The 15,610-nt window shown below is 48.9% G+C and overlaps 8 protein-coding genes across 8 annotated transcripts; 5 read left to right on the forward strand and 3 right to left on the reverse strand.

The window, feature by feature from the left end:
* Positions 1-63: 63 nt before the first annotated feature.
* On the forward strand, positions 64-2,008 carry ASPSYDRAFT_51551 (uncharacterized protein). The gene is made up of 6 exons (XM_040848307.1): positions 64-259; positions 330-783; positions 833-988; positions 1,046-1,210; positions 1,278-1,400; positions 1,466-2,008. The coding sequence occupies exons 1-6, from the start codon at positions 211-213 to the stop codon at positions 1,875-1,877; spliced, it is 1,359 nt and encodes a 452-aa protein (XP_040696674.1). The 5' UTR covers positions 64-210; the 3' UTR covers positions 1,878-2,008.
* A 53-nt stretch (positions 2,009-2,061) lies between these two features.
* On the forward strand, positions 2,062-2,763 carry ASPSYDRAFT_1165324 (uncharacterized protein; the record flags this gene model as incomplete). Its single annotated transcript, XM_040840165.1, has 2 exons — positions 2,062-2,127; positions 2,180-2,763. Coding segments are annotated over 2 exons (438 nt in total), but the record flags the coding sequence as incomplete, so codon positions are not given.
* A 127-nt stretch (positions 2,764-2,890) lies between these two features.
* Positions 2,891-3,892, reverse strand: ASPSYDRAFT_51554 (SDR family oxidoreductase). Its single transcript, XM_040848308.1, has one exon. It carries the CDS (start codon positions 3,802-3,804, stop codon positions 3,013-3,015), a length of 792 nt encoding a protein of 263 aa, XP_040696676.1. The 5' UTR covers positions 3,805-3,892; the 3' UTR covers positions 2,891-3,012.
* A 1,524-nt stretch (positions 3,893-5,416) lies between these two features.
* On the forward strand, positions 5,417-6,833 carry ASPSYDRAFT_1165326 (mandelate racemase/muconate lactonizing enzyme family protein; the record flags this gene model as incomplete). Its single annotated transcript, XM_040840166.1, has 1 exon — positions 5,417-6,833. Exon 1 carries the CDS (start codon positions 5,724-5,726, stop codon positions 6,831-6,833), a length of 1,110 nt encoding a protein of 369 aa, XP_040696677.1. The 5' UTR covers positions 5,417-5,723.
* Positions 6,834-7,089: 256 nt separating this feature from the next.
* On the reverse strand, positions 7,090-8,214 carry ASPSYDRAFT_95237 (uncharacterized protein; the record flags this gene model as incomplete). Its single annotated transcript, XM_040853093.1, has 1 exon — positions 7,090-8,214. One exon carries the CDS (start codon positions 8,212-8,214, stop codon positions 7,090-7,092), a length of 1,125 nt encoding a protein of 374 aa, XP_040696678.1.
* A 357-nt stretch (positions 8,215-8,571) lies between these two features.
* On the forward strand, positions 8,572-9,598 carry ASPSYDRAFT_1165328 (uncharacterized protein). The gene is made up of 3 exons (XM_040840167.1): positions 8,572-8,921; positions 8,978-9,018; positions 9,080-9,598. The coding sequence occupies exons 1-3, from the start codon at positions 8,885-8,887 to the stop codon at positions 9,323-9,325; spliced, it is 324 nt and encodes a 107-aa protein (XP_040696679.1). The 5' UTR covers positions 8,572-8,884; the 3' UTR covers positions 9,326-9,598.
* Positions 9,599-10,023: 425 nt separating this feature from the next.
* Positions 10,024-12,529, forward strand: ASPSYDRAFT_213484 (alkaline phosphatase D family protein). Its single transcript, XM_040844071.1, has 8 exons — positions 10,024-10,523; positions 10,586-10,745; positions 10,801-10,870; positions 10,924-10,956; positions 11,010-11,164; positions 11,224-11,362; positions 11,416-11,672; positions 11,733-12,529. Exons 1-8 carry the CDS (start codon positions 10,062-10,064, stop codon positions 12,308-12,310), a joined length of 1,854 nt encoding a protein of 617 aa, XP_040696680.1. The 5' UTR covers positions 10,024-10,061; the 3' UTR covers positions 12,311-12,529.
* A 930-nt stretch (positions 12,530-13,459) lies between these two features.
* ASPSYDRAFT_163874 (uncharacterized protein) lies at positions 13,460-13,822 on the reverse strand (the record flags this gene model as incomplete). The annotated part of the gene is made up of 1 exon (XM_040843206.1): positions 13,460-13,822. A coding segment is annotated over one exon (363 nt), but the record flags the coding sequence as incomplete, so codon positions are not given.
* Positions 13,823-15,610: the final 1,788 nt, after the last annotated feature.

Here is a 15,610-nt window from a genome sequence, read left to right on the forward strand (position 1 = left end):
GAAATAACCCCCATTTGCCCCATTTTGCCCCATTTTCAGCCCAGTATCTCGCCCCCAGTGGCTCGCGCTACTGCGCCCGAACTGCTTGGCCCTGCTCGGTCTGCTGGGCGAAACCCGTTCGTCAAAAGGAGCTGCGTGCCCCCGCGTCAATCCTGCCGATTTGTTCATCCCTTCTCTGTTGGGTTGTTGACGATCGATTTCCATCCCAGGATGAACAAGCGGCTGCTTCTTGCCCTGGCATCCGGCCTGTTGCCAACGGGTACGTTTGAGCATTTGTCCTCGATTTAATTTCTCACTTAAATACAAATGTTCGTTACTGACCAGTGCAGCCACGGCACAGGTTTGCACCCCCGAGCCACTGTACGGCGAAATCTACTCCTACGAAATCGACAACCAGTCGGCCCTCGATACTCTCGCGCGCGAGTGTACAAACATCAATGGGAGTGTCTCTATCACATATAACTATACCGGCTCTGTCTACCTACCGAATATCCGAAGCATCGACGGGGATCTCATATGGTATCCAGAGTCTTTGGACGTCTCGTGGGGCCGGCTTTCAAAAAGCGCTGAGGATGCGATTTCTCAGAAAGAATCTATCTCCGTTCCAGATCTGGAGAATCTAGGTGGAGATCTGCAGTTCCGGTCCCCGCATATTTTCAGAAACATTTCTGCCCCGAAATTGAATGCGGTTGAGGGGTTCCTTAGTATAGACTACGCCTACGATGTCGACTTAAGGTCGCTTCGCAACGCGGAGCAGGTGCATATCTATGGGAATCTCTCCAGGTATGGATACAGTTGTAGATTAGCTCCTGAGAACTGACACCTCTCGCAGTTTACGACTGGATTCATTGGAAGAGGTCCATCATGATCTCAGTATCTGCACCACGGACGGGTGCGACAGCACTGCCCCATCGCCATCATCTATAGAGCTATTCCTGCTATCGCTGAAGTCGGCGGGCAGTATATCCCTGCAAGGAAGAATACCGAGGCTCGTTTCACGTCCCTTCATGGTTTTGCTGGTGCCAAACTGACGCGTTTCGAACAGCCTTACCTTGCCGAAGCTCACCAGCGTGGGCCCAAATCTATTATCTATAGAGTCCCCCCCTACAAGTTTTGACTTGACGACAGAGGGTGGCTCACCTCTCGACCTCTCATTCCCAGAGCTGGATACCGTCGACGGAGTCATGAAGCTGGAAGGCAGCATCGGGAGGTATTTGCAGCCTGCACTAAACTCCCGTACTAGCTTCCGCGCTGACATTGGGTGTTTGCCCTACTAGCCTCTCCATGCCGAAGATGATCGATACCAACATGACACTAGCAGTAGAAGCGTTAGATCCCCTCGCCATTGATCTTCCTTTACGTCGAATCCGTGAGTTGGAATTACGCGGAAACATTTCAAGGCAAGTTATCCAGCCTTACAGTTAGCACTGGCGACATTACCTAACGGTGGTCTGTTTCTGTACAGCGTTAACTTACCCAACCTCCGCCGCGCTGCCGATGGTATATACATATACTCGGACATGGACCTTGACTGCGAGACAGTAAAATCCAAAATTTTTCCCAACGTAAGCCTCTCGAACGGCTCGCTAACCTGTCGCGTCCTGGAATCCGGCAAGGAAAAGTCCAAATCAGACAGTCTTAGCACCTCAGCAAAAGTCGGAGTTAGCGTTGGATGCGGTCTTGCTGGGATAGTCCTGCTCAGCCTGATACCGGTTTATTTCATCCGTCGTCACAACAAGAAGAAGAGCAAGCTGAAGGCTGTCTCGGAGGTTGAGCTTACGCCGCCGACATACCAGGCTGCTCAGCAGGATCGGCCGTCGCCGCCTGAGTATTCGCCTGGGGGGGATGGGCATGGCGCCAGTCCGCGTGAGACGTGAGGAGATATATAGGCTGGTGCTATCGAGTTTATAGTACTATATATTGTCCATAATTTCATACCACTTATTCGAAATATATCAACATTTTTAAAATTCAAGAAGAGGGGCCAATTCGATGAAGAGCTGACCATTATGAGAGCTGAAGGTTTCCATTTGCCATGTACCCTGAACGCTGGATGATGTAAAAACACTGATCTGGGGCACGAACGGATCTGTGGGTGGGTACGCGGTTCAGTATGCTTCCAGCGGTGTGGTAATAAAGCTGCCTATGGTCTCGAACAAGCAATAACCGTTATTCATAGGTCGGCTACGAAGCCGTAGCAACCGCTTCGCCGCGCAAATTCGAATATGTACGTACGCCTTGGTGCCTCAGAGGTTCTCGACTACAAGGACAAACATATCGTCTCTCTAAGCTGCAGCGTCTCGGTCCATACGACTTCGTTATGACGGCTGCAGGCGATGCGAAAGGCGCAAATGCTATAAGTGATATTCTGCAACCGGAAGGTGGGGCATTTGCCTCTACGCGTCCGAAAAGCCATGAGATGAATCTGGCAGGGAATGTGAGCCTGCTCTACGACTTTCCCAGTATGACGACCCAGAAACCGGAAAATGCGGACTTTACGAAGTGGTGGTATCGCGACCACCTCCCTGTGTGGCTCTTGCCGGGAATATGACCCCCACCCCCTTGGAAAGGCGATCTGGTGGTTTGACTGGAATCCAAGAGGCCTGTCAGGATGTCATTGAAGGGCGGAGCTCGAAAAAGCTGGTCTTGAACCCCTGAACCGATGGACAGTAGTTGTTTGTTTCGAATTGTCGCCCAGCTAGCTTAAACCCTAATTACGATGCATCTTACAATAAGAACTTTAGGGTTTGAAAAATGTTAAACAAGTTATAAAATACAGTGTGGGACTCTGGAAGCTGATATCCAAGGATTATGATATAAAATTATTGAGATATCGAGGTCCAAAAGACCTTTTTTACAAGGCCCATGCACATAGCCGCTCAGTGGTGGCCGGCCCTTCGGTGGTAGATTAGACTAGTGAGTAGTAAAAGGGCCATGCCAGCATTCATTTTCACGACTTTCTAATAAGACTTTTAAATACATTTAGGTGTCATATCATGTCACGACCACTGTCTACCATATGCAGTAACCACCGTCGATGCGCATGTCAGAGCCGGTCATGTACGAGCTGGCGTCGCTACATAGGTAAACATAAGCGCCTTTCAACTCCTTCGCATAACCGTAACGACCAATAGGGATCATCGACTTCCAGTGATCTTGGGTTTTCTGATCGACGGAATTCATTAGACCGGTGTCCATATATCCAGGCGAGACGCTGTTCACGCGTGCAAAACCGCGCCACTCATTCGCAAGCGAGCGGGCGAAATGCAGACAGCCCGCTTTCGAGGTGTTGTACGCGGCAGGGTAGTTGGCAATATGGCCAGACATGCTAGCGGTGATAACAAAACTTCCGGTGCCACGCTCCTTGAAATGCTGACCGACTGCCTTCGCGCAATGATATGTGCCATTCAAATCAGTGTTGATAACACCGTACCAGTCATCGACGGAGCCGTCGAGTACGGTCTTATCAGCCAATTTTCCAGCGTTGGAAATAAATGCATCAATCTTGCCGAACTCAGCAATAACGTCCTTCACTAGCTTCTCAGTATCTTCAAATGTGGACACGTTGCACTGGAACGGCTTTGCTTTAACACCGTACGTTTCTGCGAGCTCTTTGGCGTTCTTCACGGCGCCGTCAGCTCTGGAGGCATAGGTGATAGCAATGTCCGCACCCATCTCCGCGCACCCGCGAGCAGCCTCGATACCTATGCCGCGCGGGCCCGAGGCACCGGTGACGACGACGACCTTTCCCTTGAGGCTGAAGAGGTCATTAAGACTGTCGGCTTTTGGAACATCAACTCCCATACTGATGGACTGTGTAAAAGATTGATTGGTATCTTGGTGCGTTTCCCGGAAATTAAACGAAGCAAATGGAGCGTTTAAGATAGGAACAGGAAGTGGGGTGTGACCGTTTGCGGCATCCGAGGAGCAGCGCCATCTTATATACGTTACATGGAAAGGCACGTGCATATGACCTTTCAGGAACATACGTATGAGCCCCCAGGTTCGTCATAGGGGACAAAAGTGGGAAAGTACCGAGGATTAATAACAAAAATAGATAAGAAAATACCCAACTAGGAAACCACGGTGTATATATTGGCTTAAGGATAAGCTGCAGATCATTGCTAAGTGATGATTGTGGAACCTTGATAATATGAATAATGTCGCCCCCTCAAGCATGATCACAGCCCGAATTGCTGTTGCAATTGAATCTTAGATTAGACAAAAATCACAAAGATCTTTAGGCTCGTGACACAGTATATTGAAGATTCGCAGTGTCGCAACCCAATGCCCGGGGGACCCACTAAGTCTTCAATCATCGGCAGTGCGCTCAGCTACATTGAAAACTTACAAAGCGAGATCAAAGATAGAGAGGAAGGTTGAGTGCTTGGAAACATCTAATTTCTCCTTTGGTCATCAAGAAGGTTTCCACAACAGTACTTCATTCCAAGGACCTAGCTCCTGTTTCCCTTTTTTCACAACTAAATCCAATGGCGCCTATAGTCATGCAGGGGTTCCGGAAGAGATCACGAGTGAATCAAGATGATAATCTCAGGTCGCTGGGCCATCAGTCTGAATGGACTTGACCGGTTGTTGTTCCGCGTGGCTTGAGGCTATAGTATTTGGTGGCCTCAATCACAGGATAATTCCATACCTCTTCTCCGGCACCACGTCCATTCCGGTGCACATTTGCTAGATGACCGTACCGTGGTTATCGGACAGCTGACGAGTAGGTACTGTGTAAAACTTACTAGCTGTACAGCAGAATATTAGAACAGTATTGCAATAATAAAAGCTTTATATAAATGCTAGTATGGTATAGTTCCTGAAGGACAGTCCTCTGCTACCGCACCTGTGCTGATTGTAGTAGACAATCCAAGAGTGCTGCAGTTTCTCGCTGTAATGGAGAGTTCGTGATCAATCGGGGCATTTACGGTATATAGCTATAAGGAGTACGATGTTAGGAGATGTGAAAGTATATCAAAGGGTATAATTACTGGGGGTGTGACCCATGTTGTTGGAAGGCGCGTTTATGGTCCGCTTGCTTGACGGCAACCGACACATCGGACCTTTAAGCCGATTTCTCTGTTGCCTGCGTTCAGTACCGTAAAGGTCTGTTGCTATTCGGAGAAGGCTGGAGCCGTGAACAACCCTGCTTCATCGATTTGGCGCGTTCTCCGCGAAACGACGCATTTACCCAGCCTGGTTTGTGTGTCTCGTATAGGGCTCACTTGTATCCATTTGGAATGAATATGTTTCGATTCCACAGTATTGCGACTGTATAGATCGCGTATACTGCGTCTTTCACCGCATTTTACCACAAAAGGAGTACTGCTGGCTAGTCTCTTTTGGGTATTGGAGTAGCCGCGCGTATCAGTCAATAAACTACACTTCCGGAAGCCGTGCCGGTACACATGCCTTGCGTGACAGCGGAGTCTTGTTTGGACGACGAAGGGCCGGCCATACGTCCGATAGATGCATCGACGAAGAATATCCCCCACGAATGCCGGTACGTAAAAGGATTATGTGAATACATCTGAGCATATAAAGAGAGCTGGCGCCCTGCCCTGATGGATTCAACCCTCTAATCTGCAAACAACCTTTCATTCAGCTATTTGATGCGTCGCAAGTTAGATTGTTGGGGGGATCACGTTCAGGAGAAAATAGGTAACTAGCTTTAGCATATCGTGTGTCTTTCTTACTGATGGATTTGTCGGTTTAAAATGCGCATTACCGAACTTACCGTTTTTACCTACAAGGCCAACTACAACTATGGCACCTATACCATGTCCGGAGGTCGAAAAAACGACGGCGAGCCCTCCCCCGTGATTCGCCTTCGAACGGACACCGGAATTGAAGGCTGGGCTGAAAATGCACCCCTGGGCAGCGACTATCTGCCCAGCTCATTTACTGGAGAGCTTGCCGCGCTGAAAGAGCTGGCACCAAAGGTTCTGGGCCTTGATCCACGTTCGCCTGCTGCTGTTGGTGTAGTTATTGATAAAGCCATGCTACCAGGGATAGCTGCAAAATCTATTATTGATATTGCTTGCTGGGATATCTTAGGGAAATCTGTCCGTTTACCTACTCACGTTTTACTTGGTTGCTGTCTTACAAAGGAGCCACAGGGTTTAAGTGTAATCGGACTTGGAGATCCTTCTATCGCTGTCCAAAAGGCCCAGCTCGAAGCTAAGAAGGGTGTTATTGCAATGCAATTAAAGGTTGGAGATAATACAATAGACGACGCCCGGCGAATTCGCGCCATTCGCGAGGCCATCCCTGAAAACGTGCAGGTCTTCCCGGATGCCAACGCAGGATGGAATCTCGAGCAGGCTCTGACCTATTGTCGAGCATTGGGACAAGATATTCCCATCCCCCTGGAACAGCCATGCCGATCACTATCCGATTCCGCCGAAGTAGGTCGCCGCACCGGCGTGCCTATTATCCTGGATGAATGCATCTTTACGATGGCCGACCTGGCCACAGCCCATGCAGCGAATGTTACAGGAGTCAACATTAAGATTTCGCGCGTTGGTGGATTTACGAAGGCGCGGGCCCTACGCGATGCGGCCGTAGCTCTTGACATGATGGTTACTATCGATGACAGCTGGGGGTGTGCCTTGACCACCGCACAGAACCTGCAAATGGCGGCATCGACACGCTCTGTAAGACTCCGTGCCGTGGACCTGTTTGCGGAATGTACGAATCCTTTGATTGCGGAGGCTCCTCGTTTGCAGCCTCATGGTCGTATCACCTCTGCGGATACCCCGGGCAATGGGTTTGGTACTGTCGATGTAAATGCCTTGGGAGAGCCCTTATTCCACATTAAAGCGTAGTGGCTCCCGGTCTTGGAACTTCTACTTTACGACTATATTCAGCTCTTGTCATTATTCAATGAGATATTAACGAAGTAACTTTATCTCGCTTGCTATTCCTGGAGACTTTAAAGTGTGGATAATACATATAGATTTACTGTGTGCTCCGCTTATATATTAAGATAATTTCAGCTTAGCATTAATTTGCTATGGGCTAATGGCATTGAATGGTAACAAGACAGTAAAGCGGCTTCGTCTGCCAAAAATGATCCTTCGATCAAAAACCAGACACTTGAACCCCGAGGCCGTTCTTCTGAGCAAGAGCCAGAATGGAATTCCCGGCAACAAGGTCTGTCATACTCACCCCAATGCTCTTATACACAACAAGACCCTCCGCCAGCCACGCAGCTTGATCGCTATCCAGCTCGAAATTTCTCTTCCGACGGAGAATATGTCCGATCTCAAGCATCTCGGCCATTGTCAACCCACTTTGTACAATTTCTCCAGAGTGTGTAAGGGCGGCCTCGGCGTCATCCACTAAAATAGCCCTGGAAGGGTTTGATCTGGTGATGTGCTGAAGAATGGCAGGGTGTACTTCAATCATATCAGACTGCCACGAACCCACCGCGGTAATCAGTGGGAACATTCCCTGTCGTTTTCCCAAAGCCAGGGATTCCAAGGAAAACAATGGCTCCTGCGAAGCAACAGTGCAGAATATCACATCCGCCCCCGCAAGACACGACTGTAGTCTCTCGTGGGATCCCTCTTCGTCTCCGGAGGTAAGAAGAAGATCAAACATACAAGTCGAATGCCAGCGCAGTTTATTCTCTTCTTTCACTAATTCGATAAGGTCTCGCGCCCGGACCTCCGATCGATTCACAATCGTGATTGAAGTAATCTCAGCACCGCGAAGCGCAAGGGCTAGTCGAGTGTGCCACAATGCTTGCTTGCCCGCGCCGAACACAACAATATTGCGGGTCCGAAGCCTGTTGACAAATGGAAGCATTGCGCTGAGAGAGGTTCGGTACCCGGTAACTTCCTCTGCATTCAGAAGCCCTGTGGGGTGTCCGAATTTATCGCAGAGGACCATGGAGCCATGAAGTGGCTGTTGGGTTTTCGGTTCCGAAGAGGATTCTATGCCCGCCGTGGCTGCGACTGGGGCAGGGTGCACAATGATTTTTGCTCCGACAGTTTCAGGGGAGGTGAAGGGCCTGAAGAGGATCCTTTGGCCATCAGGTCGATTGACTATTCCAGCATTTGGCTGGTACTGGCGTTCATTTCGGCAGGAATACGCAATCAAGGAATCCTCAAGTTCGTGTAGAAAATATTCGATCTCTCCTATTGCCAGATCTAGCAGTAATCCTTTTATTACGGTGTCACCGAGGACGGTGAATGTGGCCATGGTTGATCTGGCGGCGTCCCAAAACCTGAGCTGGTGTTGATAGAGGATGAACGAGGTGGGGTATCGAACTTCTAAGAAGGTTGCTAATCGTATTTGAATTGTTGATCGTAAGTCATCGGAAGCGCACCCGCCTGTGCAATACGCAATGGCAGCAAAGAAGGCATCCCACTCTCCCTGTTTCCAGAAGGCGCGCGGGGTTAAATCTGGAGTCGGGATGCCCCGCCGATGCCGACAAGGAATTCATCATTTCGAGAAGAGCTCAGCTGCGAGCCGATTGTACTTTTCCCGTATTCTCCGTTTTGAAAATGACAGACCGTCCTGAGAAGGTCTGTAGACCACTTCGATCCCGCAGCGGCCGGCAAGCGTGCCGGCGCCGAGGCCATGGTGTCTATATTTACTACCCCTAGGAGAGGCACCGTGTCACGGTTGCTGAGGCATTTCCTAGAATTCAGCCCACGATGGCTGTCGACTAGAACAGGACGGCGAAGAGTTTCCTATCTGGAGTGGCTCCCACCAGCCATTCTGGAGAACTCGTTGATACGTGACTGTATTCTCACAATAGCTCAGCGGACTTATGCAAGTATGATCGTGGAGATATAGAACTAAAGCAATTGGCCGTGGAAACTACGGACGAGCGGTATCGGGTCTTCGAGAAGCAGTCGAGAATGAAATGACACAGGTTATGTCGCCTCATGTATTACTAATAGGTGAGAATGAGCCTCCTACTAGTTCATACCCTTTCTCGTGCTAATCCTCGCCGTAGACTATTCCCCCCTAGCTGTATTCTTACTCTGCCTTCATGAGGTAAGCCCCCTTAGCCCAGCGCACACCGTATCATAGTAATCATAAGCAAAATGAATTGCAGACCCAAAACTGCACCGATGGAGAAAAGATACTTCTACATCTTAATACTATAAGCTTCCTGTTACAGAATTGCCTCTATTATGAAGGCTCGAACAATATATTACGAGCGTTCATATTCGAAGTATTCTGCTACTCTAGGGATCGAAGTTATTCCTTAGCCAAGCATATCATATCTTCACCCCACCGTCAATCAATGGCCTTATCAACAAGGGGCATATTAGGGGCACATCGCAGCTCCCTTCCATGACTATTTTCGGCATCTCCAGCTTAGCGGAGACTCTAATCCATGCCGATACTGCCAAGGAGTACGTAGCTAGAATAACGCTACTATCGATAGAAGAGCAACTAGTTGCCTGGCATGTTGGCCTTGCTGTGTCAAACGATATGGACATCGGGAGTCTTAATGATGCAGTTAGTTACATCCAAAATGGGCTTTCTAGCATGTCGCATACATCTCCGAAAGGTCTTTGATTTATGTACGCCCGACGAAGATGCAACTATCCAAGACCTTGTATGGGCGACGCACGTGGCTATCTGGGTGGGGCGAGGGACCGGGTACCTGCTTGCAATGACGGAGGTATGGATACTCGACCATCCAATGAAAACCATCTCTTACAGAAAGGGCAATTTCAGGGCACTTGGCAGCATATCCGATCCGCCAGCGATAGAGCTTGTAGCGCCACGTGCCCTCACCACGTTCCTGAAACGAAGATTGTTTTGTTCTGGAATAGTAATGCATGTTCTGCCGATCTTTCTGAGCTCCAAGGTCATGCCGCTGTTGATCCTTCCAATTCGCTGACCATAACAGACGTCAAATTAAATGTTGGATGACAGGATGTCATCGGTTGTGGCTCTCCTCAAGTTGGAAACCACCACGGTACGGTTTTCTCTATTATAAATGAGCCCATCAAACGCCTGTTGGATTGTGGTCTCCATTTGACTTCTCAATTTCTGACCCTCCAGTTTGACTTGTTTCGCTCGAAATGAAGGTCTCCTGGTCTCTCGTGCTGTCGCTGGCAGCCACGGCCACTGCGAGCTATTCAGGCAATCTGAACTACCGTAGTCCGTCTGAAAACCATCCAGGACTAGGTGTCTCGATCCACCGAGTTGCAAAGCGCGGGGTCCAAGGGTCGTCCTTTGACCCGTCCAAGTTGCACTTCACCCATGGCGTAGCTTCTGGAGATCCCTATGCAGACTCGGTGATTCTGTGGACTCGCTGCTCGCCGACTTTCGATGATGTTCATTCGAACAGCTCTACGCATGGTCTTGTTCCCTTGTACAACCCGGTCCCGATCTACAAAAGGGATGAAGGTGCAGAGGATCAGGGACCCATGTCGAATGCTCCTGTTTGCTTGCAATACAAGGTGGCTAAAGATGAGAGCTTCAAGCACATTGCATCGGAAGGTACTGTATATACGAGTTCCGACATTGACTATACTGTCAAGGTAAGCAAGTTGTTGTCTATGGGTCGGAGACTTGGGGGACTCTCGCTCATTAAAATTACCAGGTCGAAGCATCCAAGTTGAAGCCATTCACTACCTATTTTTATCAGTTCCAAGTCTGTAATTCGGACAACAAGAGCACGGTTGGAAGAACCAAGACCGCTCCTGATTCGAAGGACGATATCGACCAGGTCAACTTGGCTGTTTACTCTTGCTCCAACTACCGTATGTCTCCGTGTCGACCTGTGTTGGGGGGTGTGTGAGCTGACACCATATACAGCATTTGGTTTCTTCAATGCCTACGGACACTCTGTGCGCAAGAATTCCGTGGACTATGTCGTCCATCTCGGGTAAGCGGCGCTTGATATTTATTTACATGAGAGCTCAAACTGATTGTATACAGTGATTACATTTACGAATACAAGAACGGTGACTAGTAAGTAGTTTGAACTCGAGAATGTGGACCACATCAGCTAAACTTCGCTTTAGTGGCTGGGGTGACAGCATTGGACGCATCCCTCAACCGGATCGAACTATCTACACACTCTATGACTACCGCAAGCGCCTTGCCACCTACAGAACCGACTTGGATCTGCTTGCCATCCATCAGAAGTTTGCTTGGATTCCTGTCTGGGATGACCACGGTATGGCCCCTATTGCATTCACAGAAGCAAGATGTGCGGTTGGGTTCTAATTGCAGCAGAGGTGTCCGATAACACCTACCGGGATGGCGCTTCGGAGCTCAGGAACAACGAAGAATCATTCATTCAGGACGGAGGTGTCTCCGTTGACCAGCGTAAGATGAACGCCGTCCGTGCTTACTTCGAATGGATGCCCATCAGGTAAGTCGTCTGTGAGAATTGTGTCAGGTTGCGCACGCATTGATTGAGTTTAGACAAGTCGAGATGGACGATAACCTTCGCATCTGGAGAGACTTCAAGCTTGGAAAATTGGTGGACCTGATTATGCTGGACACGAGGCAATACGACCGCTCTATTACGGATACCTACGATAATACCGACTATATCAGCAAGATCAAAGATGACGCCGGTCGTAGTTTGATGGGAAGCCGTCAAGAGACCTGGTTGCAGCGCAGCTTGATTGAGTCTGCCAACCGCGGTGCCCACTGGCGCATCCTCGGCAGCCAAATCAGTATGTTTTTTTCCTTTGTGTTTACAAGCTTGAAATCTTACTCTAACGGGATCATTGCAGTTTTCTCTTACTTGAACATGACATCCCTGAATGGGCCCGAACAACCAGTGAACCTGGATGCTTGGGATGGCTATATGGCGAGCAAGAACAGGACCTTGCAGACGCTCTACGAGAACAGCATTGACAACAACATCGTGATCGCAGGAGATACCCACGTCAACTGGGTCAGCGATCTGACCTGGCTCGACAGCAGCCCATACGACGCCAGCACCGGGGCCGGCGCCATCGGTGTGGAATTCGGCGGAGCGGCCGTCAGCTCTCCCTCCTCGTTTGGAGAGAACGTCACTATCTCCGACGCAAACGATATCTCCAAGCAAGTTGTCGGTGACAGCGAGTCGTTGCATTGGTCCGAGGGATACTACCGCGGATACTTTGAACTCCGTATCACCCCGGAACAAGTTGGAGCGCACTTCTTTGGCGTGCCTAGTAACAAGGAGCGTAATGATGTGGAGATCTCCCTGGCTAACTTCACGGTCAAGAGCGGCGACAATCGTTTGGAACGGAACTCGGACAATGTGGCCGGTGGTGGAGTCGTCGCGAACGGATTCCTCAAGAATGGAAGAGTTCGGGCCGACTAATATGGTCCACGATACTGAGACTGGTCGTTACTATTCCGGCTAGTATGACAATGTTGTTTGAATGAGATGGTGGAGAGGGAGGATTGTAACAGGACTGACTAACTTTACTCAGGCTGTTCCCCGTAAATAGAACACCCATAGAACATATTTTTTTTGATATACGCGTTGATAAAATGTACGCTATTTTGAAGCTTCACAACCAACACCATTAATTGTGTGCGATTGATATATGAAAAGGTAGACATCAGGATCTCCCATGGAAAAGCCGGTTTCTTCGCCGTTTTATAGTTGGCTTCGCTTTCCGTGGGAAGTGAGCGTGGCCGGATCTTCACAGCTCCCAGGACTACCACAATTTCTCTGCAGAAGATTGCGGTAGTCCTGAAGTCTCAATATGCTCATGTACAGTACAAGAGTTCACCGTAGCCTGCGCCAGTCCAGACAGTGGCAGTCGCTCAAAATCTTTAGTTTGCGCCTAACATATAGTAGAATCAGATTACCTGTAGGGGATCACCTACTGATGTATTTCTGGAGAGGGGTACCTGTCTGATATCTTCATAATTTATGTCATCAATCTCATATGTATCATGTACAAGGAGGCTAAATCTATCTTTTTTATGATAAGCATGTATTTGGGCTTAACCAATCGATCGTCGGTCGTACAAGGACAGGTAGCTTATGGCAGCTAACCAGCAGACTACCCGACCTTTCGCCAAATCACGGGTACATCTGACCAGAGCGTGTGGATAGGGTGTCACTGCATCAATGCAGGCGGCAATCTAGCATACCAATTTCATCAGGACCCAATTTCCACATCCGAGCGACGTTTTGAAGCTGGATGGCAGTTCTGAGATGGAACCTTGCTAGATACATCTGCTTGCAGGGAACAACCCGTACTTTGCCTTTTTCGGCGAATGGTGCCACGAAGCTTCACATACAGCGGCCTGATAGCCAGTGCAGCAGCACACAAATGCGCAACAGCGCTCTCAGTACAGGTCCAGTAAAACATGCCAGCGTTTAGGTATGTGGGGTCCTCTATCGCTTCGATATGCTTTAAAGTTGGAACCCTCGCGCATGCAATACCAATGACCCTGATTCAAAGGAATTAATTAGAGATTAAGGACTTAGTGCATTAGAAACACGTGTCGTCACTTACAAGATTCCACAACTGAATAGTACATACAGTGCTATTTTCTGCGATGCTGAGACGCGAAGGACTCGGAGCTGAGGCAGAGGTAGGATCAATATGGCGAGTTCAGTGGCGATGTTCACGCCTGCACTTGAATAGGCGACGCGAGAGACGTTGAGACAAGTTGCGCTGCGACGGCGGAGTTCCCAAACGGCATATATTGGGACGCATTGCCAGATGGCCATTGGGACAAGGATTGTGGCGGACACCGTGACAAGCACGATCGTGACGATAACACAATTCCGAAAAGTTCGAATTTCGGGGAAGATGCGGAGGTATAAGAAAAGGATTGAGATCTTGAGGAAGTACATCACTAGTAGCCAGAAGATCTGGCAGAGGTAGTCTGACGCCTATAAGATATAATACCCGTAAAGCCTGCAGAGAGAGACACTCACAATAGAAAAATACGTTATGGGCTTGGGTCAAAGAGGAGAAAGTAATGTCATATAAATGATACCCCATGCCGTTTGTCAAACCTTGAAGCTACATTAGTTGATTCTGTTTGTTGTCTTGAATGCGGCCTACCCAAATTGGCAAATGTAATCATGAGAACTGTAAAGATCTATGAGTGATGGTGAGTTTTCGGACCGTACGGGCAGATTGGGCATCTTAAAACATACACCGGCAATGATATGACTCCAATCATCCCACCAAATTCGACGTACGGTGCATAGCCTAGCAATTATGCGGGAAATCAAGATAACCATACTGGAAGCTCCACTCCCCATTGCTGCTCCGCGCATAGAGGCCAGGTGGTTGTCATGAGGCCTGTTGCATCTTTCCGACTGAGTGCCTGCCGCAACTAGCAATTATCAGTATTTATTGAGCTTCACATTCCTGATAGGAGGCCGATAGCACGAACAGATAGCAGCCGCAGCGTCACAATTAGCTATTAGGCACGATGCTAAGCGGGTAGCAATTGCTTTGCTGCTGCATCGACACGCAAGATCTGACAGTTCACAGTGACTGGATTCAACACTCTCGGAGACGCATTTTGACTTATAAAGTCAGTTCTCCCCCGCCCCGGCAACTGTCCAGGCAAAAGAGACTTACAGCGCAACTTTTAGATTCAGGAGTGACAAAAATTCCAGACGCAAAGGTTGTGGACGCAAGTGACCATATATAGAGTATTGAGAGCAGCGCCCATCTCATCTTGTGGTGAAGTATCAAGGGGAAATGTGGCTAGCCTATCATGACTCGGGCAAATGAGAACTTTTGCCTTGCAGCTCTTTATAGCTATCGCTCCAGAGTGGGCGACCGAGCATGGCATGTTATACCTATTGGGTGAGGGCTAACGTCCCCAGACCGATCCAAGGTACTAGTGAGGCGCGGAATTTATCGGCAGCGCAGCTCGTTTCGACCTTGGAACCTAAATGGAATGGAATATATCAAGGCAAACCTTATCTGAACCGAATCGCCCATCCAGAGCGACTTTGTTGGACAAGCGGGATTGGCTGCTACAGAGTGGTGGCGTCATCACAGCAAGCCATATTGTTAGTCTGGGCGACAACCTCTTTGTCAAAGTTTGTACCATTGTGACAGTGGAGGATGCTCTGACTGCTCGGTAGTTAATCCCCCGTTTATTCTGGCCATCACGCTCTCTCTTATTCTTAATGGACATCCCAGGGTCTATTCTACATGACATCTTGGCGCAGTGCAGATCAATCACTCCGAGGCCGAGGCCAGCACTGCGCTGGGAAGACGTCCGCATTTGGTGTCTGTTTGGGTTGGAAACTGTGATTCTTCACCCTGGTGTCAACAATTCAGAAACCTCTATTATCCATGGCCTCTATATTGGGTCGCTACAAATCACAGTATAACGATAACTTCAAATTGACACTTGATACTGATTTACCGAGCAATAGTAATTCTCCGCCACCGAGGTACTAGAACAGTGTACCTACCACTTTTTTTGAAAGTTAATTCATTCCTCGGCATTTTGGCTGGAATTTAAACTTCACAAGGGGTGAACTCCGTTCATACACTTCTTGCAGAGCAAGAATATTCCCATTTATTCCCTGATTACATCATAAAGCATTGGCTCGGCTACCGGATTTCTAGTGAGGACAATACCGGCATACCTCCCCCACATTCTCAAGTTGGGCACAGAAACG

This window comes from Aspergillus sydowii (genome assembly GCF_001890705.1).
Source record: "Aspergillus sydowii CBS 593.65 unplaced genomic scaffold ASPSYscaffold_18, whole genome shotgun sequence".
Lineage (NCBI taxonomy): Eukaryota > Fungi > Ascomycota > Eurotiomycetes > Eurotiales > Aspergillaceae > Aspergillus > Aspergillus sydowii.